The following is a 5,000-nucleotide window of genomic DNA, read 5'->3' on the forward strand; positions in this document are numbered from 1 at the left end:
GCACTCCTCCGCTTCCTTGCTCTAAGTGGCGCAAATTTAAGAATTTCCTTCGCTAGCTTCCGAATTCCCGATCGATCCGGCGTGGAAGGTGACATATGTGAGGGAAGAGGAGGAGGGAGAGGCTGGCTGGCGGCTGGCGGAGGCGGCCGGAAAAGGATAACACTCGAGCACCGCGGCGCCGTGCCGGTCACGTGCCGGCCACGAGCACCGGGGGAATTGGTCACGCTTGTTGTGCCAATATTCCTTGCGTGCTGAGCTGTTTATCACCGACTGTGTGCCGTTATAGACAAAGGGAAATAATCTAATGCCTTTATCCCCCCCGCACGCCCCCCGCGCTTCCGGCTTCTGACCTAGCCTTGTTTCCGAAAGGATGACCTCGGCGCAGGAGAGGCTGGCGGAGAGGGGCTCCCGTCGGCGTGGGAACGGAGGGAGAGGAAACTTTTAAGAGCCTTCGGTCCGCCGGGATGCGTTGTTGTGACAGAAGTTTGAGTAGAGTACCATATGAACTGCTCTTTGTTAGGCCACGAATTGTGAATTAACGCCGAATTCTTCTTCCCGCACTTGCTGGTCTTAGTCTCGCATGCTGTCGTTGATGCATCATCAAGAATTTCCTGTCTTCATCCGTGGTACAAAAAACGATAGAAAAAAATTTGGGGTCTATTTTTTGGCCCAAAAATGAAGTGCATGTACAACTTTCCTTTTTCACTGTTTTCGAACTCTACTCCCTCCACTCCCTTCCACTCCCCTCCCCCCATCCCCCCCACACTCAGCCTCCGGTGCGTCTCCCGCAGAGGGAATCCCACCTGATCATCTCGGGCCTGTTGGATGACTCAGGCATTATGGAAGAGAGGGCGTGAGAGAGAAAGATGAAAAGCGACACAAAGGCACGAGAATAAACAGGGAGAAACTCGTAATGACCGGGGCTGTTGTGGGCGTCACTATTAACTTCATTTCTATTGTTACCTTGTTATCATCGTCGAAGTCATTGTGGGTCGGGTTATTACAACATGGGTGGCGCGGACGTCGGGCGAAAAGATTGTATTTAATGAGGGCGAGAACTGCTGTAATTGTTTCTACATTTTTTTTTTTTTTTTACACATGGCCAAGAATAGTATGAAGAACAAGAATTTTTTTTTAAGAATAAACATCTTGTGAAGCGTGTCGACATTTCATCTGTCTGTGGAGGTTCGAGGGGTTTCACGGGCAGGATTTAGTAGGCTTTGAACCATCTGGTACCCCCCCCCCACCTCCCCCTCCCCGGGCTATTTTGAGAGGGAAAGGTACCTGGGCGGGTTAAAGGTTAATCTGGTAGATTAAGTGACCTTACTACTGACAGGCGGAATGGGGATTGGGCCAAGGGGGGTGGGGGTAAATCTCTCACTCTTTCTTCGTATTTGTATGATTTTTATTTGGAAATAGGCATGTTGGAGAGGTAATGGCTGTTGATGAATACCTTTGGGCAACTATGACTAACAGCGCTCTCTCCTCCTCTCCAGGTGTGGTTCAAGAACCGCCGCGCCAAGTGCCGGCAGCAGGCGCAGCAGAACAGCCAGAACGGGTCGAGCGCCACCACCACCACCACCAGCACGAGCAGCACCAACGGCACGGCCACCACCATCACCACCACGCCCGCAGCCAACAACAACGACAGCACCAAGGCCGCCGCCCCGCGCCCCAAGAAGATCAAGAGCCCCAGCACGCCCTCGCCGCCCCCGCCCGTCATCAAGAGCTCCCCGCGCCCCGCCTCGCCCGCCTACAAGCCTCCGTCAGTGTCCCCCGCCTCAGCACACACGCCGCCCAACACCACGCCCACGCCCACGCCCACACACACCTACGGCTCCTTCCAGTCGGCCCCGGCAACGACGGACCACACCAACAGCTACTCCTCGCTGTGGGCGCCCGCCGGCCTGCGGCCCATGGGCGACCTGCACGTGTCCACCGCCAACTGCATGCAGACGCCCTCGTACCACATGGCGAGCAGCAAGAGCCCGGGGTCCTCATGGAACCAGAACTACGGCCCCGCTTCCTACTACGGCAACATGAGCATGGAATACCTGCCCCACCACATGGGCGCCCACGCACAGTTCACGCCCGTCAGTAACCACATGGGCGGCTTCCAGCAGATGGGCGGCCACATGATGGGCTCCCACAGCATGATGAGCAGTCAGCACTACACGCGGCCCGCCGCCGTCACGCCCGTGCAGGGAGTCACGGCCCCCGGATCGCAAGACTGCATGGACTTCGGGGAGAAGTTCCAGGTCCTCTGAAAGCTGTCCGCGTCACCGCTGCTGCCGCCCAGCGCCGACGGGGCCGCCGCTGCAGGGCGCCGACGGGTCGCCCTGCCAGCCTGCCAAGGGCGTCGCGCTGGACCGTACTCAGAGCCGCCCACCGCCGGCCCGCGGGTCTCTGCCACGCTGGCGGCGGAGGACATTTGGCCTCACAGGAGCGGGTGAACGCCGAGCGACGCCGGGGCTCGACGCCGGCCGGCGGAGCGACGCCGGGTGAAAGGGCCGCCACTCTCTCCTCGCTCACTCGCGGTGAGCTCTCAGGAGCCAGATGGGTTTCTCCGGGTTGTCGTCCTCGACTCGCTACCTCCTTCGACGGTGTCCGTCAACATCTTTCCTCGCGCGAAGCGAAAGAAGACGCCGCCCTGTCTCCGCGGAACAGGCGGTGAAGTGAAGTGAAGTGAAGGAGAGTAGAAAGAACTGGAGGGTCAGCTAGCGAGGGTATTAAGGGGGGAGGGGAGGGGGAGGATAACCTAGCGGCCACCTGCACGCCCAGGGATTAACGGAGCAAATGTGCACAGTCTGATGCCGCCCATGTCAGCCCTCTTGCCACAGCACTTCGCTCGCCACCGCTCAGCCGGCCTCCTCTCCCCGCCTGTCCACGTGATGGTGTCCGATCCCTTCTGAGTGTGGCAAGCCGGGCAGGCAAGAGGGCCTTGATCTCTCTATGTTGTGTGATTCGTCTTTCACGAAGCCTTTATTAACTGTAGCCGTCGGGTCTAGAGTTATCACAGGGTAATTAATTAATATTTAATTGATTCCTCCTGTACATATTGTAAAGCTGTCTAAAGCTGTCGGAATATGGCTGTCTACAGCTGAAAGAAACGTTTAAAAATATTCAGCGTGCTGGCAGTCTATGGGAATCGCATATATATATTTTTTCTCCTAAATATTTATTCATTATTAGTTGTTTTTTCGGACCAGTGAATGTGGCCTTTCATTACATTCGGGTAAACTGTAAAAGAAAATTTTCAGGAATGGCGTTGTAAACATGCGCGGGTGCACTCCGAACTGTGTCTTCAGTGTTGATGTACGTAAATATCTCTTTGTGTACATAGTAAAAATAACCTTGGTGTACTCAGGGGTAACTCCAACCCATAGTGACGTGTCGTTCGGTTTAATCTCATTGTCATGTGTATGTTAGTGCAATATGGCAAGCGTGCATAGGGGGAGAGGGAGGAGGAAAGAATTAAGAGAGAGAGAAAGAGAGAGAGAGAGAGAGAGAGAGAGAGAGAGAGAGAGAGAGAGAGAGAGAGAGAGAGAGAGAGAGAGAGAGAGAGAGAGAGAGAGAGAGAGAGCGAAAGAGGGCAAGCTAGAGAGAGAGAGAGAGAGAGAGAGAGAGAGAGAGAGAGAGAGAGAGAGAGAACGATGGTCTCTTGATTGAAAGCTATTTAGCATAACTAAAGCTTTCCACTCACCATTCTGTTGCTGGACAAGGACATCTCTGCAATCAAGGGCAAGGGACCCCCCCCCCTCTTTCTTCCTCTTCCTCTTCTTCTCTTTCCGTTGCAAATTACCATTCCCGTCTCTAATAATTTTAAGATAAGTTTTATCATTATTATCAACCTGCCAAATATTAGTAATAAACCCCGGGGGATGTTTGAAACTGGCCCCAATTCTGCCAGCATTTAGGGACTCTGTCAACAGTACATTGTATATAGTCTGTACCTTCAGGAAAATGTTTTATGTAGATTATATTTGTTCTCAGTCAGCACCAGAACGCGACTGTTGGCTCTTTTATTATGTGTTTAACTAAAAAATATGTACTTAAAATGCTTCAATACAATCCTGTCTGCGGCTAACTGTGGCTGAGGAAGCCTCGCCGTAATGCTGACATGTTAAAATACTATTGTTTTGTAATATACTATCCAAAGGGAATTACGAGTGTTTTATTCAAAACCCGATGATCACCAGAAAATTAGGAAATTAAAAATACGTTAAGGAAATACAAATGAAGACAATGCATGAGAAACACAGAATACAAACGTAAATCCACATTGCATGATTTTATCACCTGATATCCCATTTTCTATCAAGTCCATATTGCAAGGGATGACTTAGATAATCCCCACCAGTGACTCAAGAGCCTGGTAAAAAAAAAAAAAGGAGAGAAAAAATTGCCACGATCTATGCAGGCCACAGGTGTTTGTATCACCTCCCGGATCGCTCACACGATCTTGCGCGGCGCGCCTTTCTCTCCTTCCCACTTCAGTTATCAGAAAACCATTGCCAAAATCTGCCAAACTTTAATGACGGGAGACGACAAAGGGGCCCAGCCGGACCTCCCGGGAATGTTGTTTACATCTGTGTCGGCGAAGGAGCGGTAATCCGAACCTCATAAACATCCGGCGCTGTCGATAGGGCGGTGATCGAGCTCGCTATCATGTTTCCCCTTTGTCAAGCGGCCAGATAGCGAGGGCCGATGCAGCCAAAGAGATAGCGCCCGCCGCCCACTGCGCGGAGGGCGGGGCCGAACTCGTGGCCGGGACGCTCCGGGGACTGGCTCCGTCGAACGATTTTTGCTTTCGAGTCGTAAAACGAGAGAGAGAAAGGGGAGGAATGAAGAAAGAAAGAAAATGTTCCGTGGTGGAGATATCGTGCCTTGAAAATGTTTAGACAAGATTAGGAGCAAAACTTTAGCTCATGGGAACTCCTTGTCAGCCAGAAAAACAGAAAGCAAAAGAGATACAACAGTTTGTATTTTGTTGTATTTTT

The 5,000-nt window shown here is 52.3% G+C and overlaps 1 protein-coding gene across 2 annotated transcripts in view; it reads left to right on the forward strand.

The window, feature by feature from the left end:
* Positions 1-3,591, forward strand: part of LOC113817242 (homeobox protein OTX2) — a 14,261-nt gene extending 10,670 nt beyond the window's left edge. For both annotated transcript variants that reach the window (XM_070135985.1, XM_070135987.1), the window contains exon 4: positions 1,497-3,591. In XM_070135985.1, the coding sequence (XP_069992086.1) occupies positions 1,497-2,267 (771 nt within the window). In that variant the 3' untranslated portion in view covers positions 2,268-3,591. The remainder of the gene's footprint in view (positions 1-1,496) is intronic.
* The last annotated feature ends 1,409 nt before the right edge of the window (positions 3,592-5,000 follow it).

Source organism: Penaeus vannamei, chromosome 21, assembly GCF_042767895.1.
Source record: "Penaeus vannamei isolate JL-2024 chromosome 21, ASM4276789v1, whole genome shotgun sequence".
Classification (NCBI taxonomy): domain Eukaryota; kingdom Metazoa; phylum Arthropoda; class Malacostraca; order Decapoda; family Penaeidae; genus Penaeus; species Penaeus vannamei.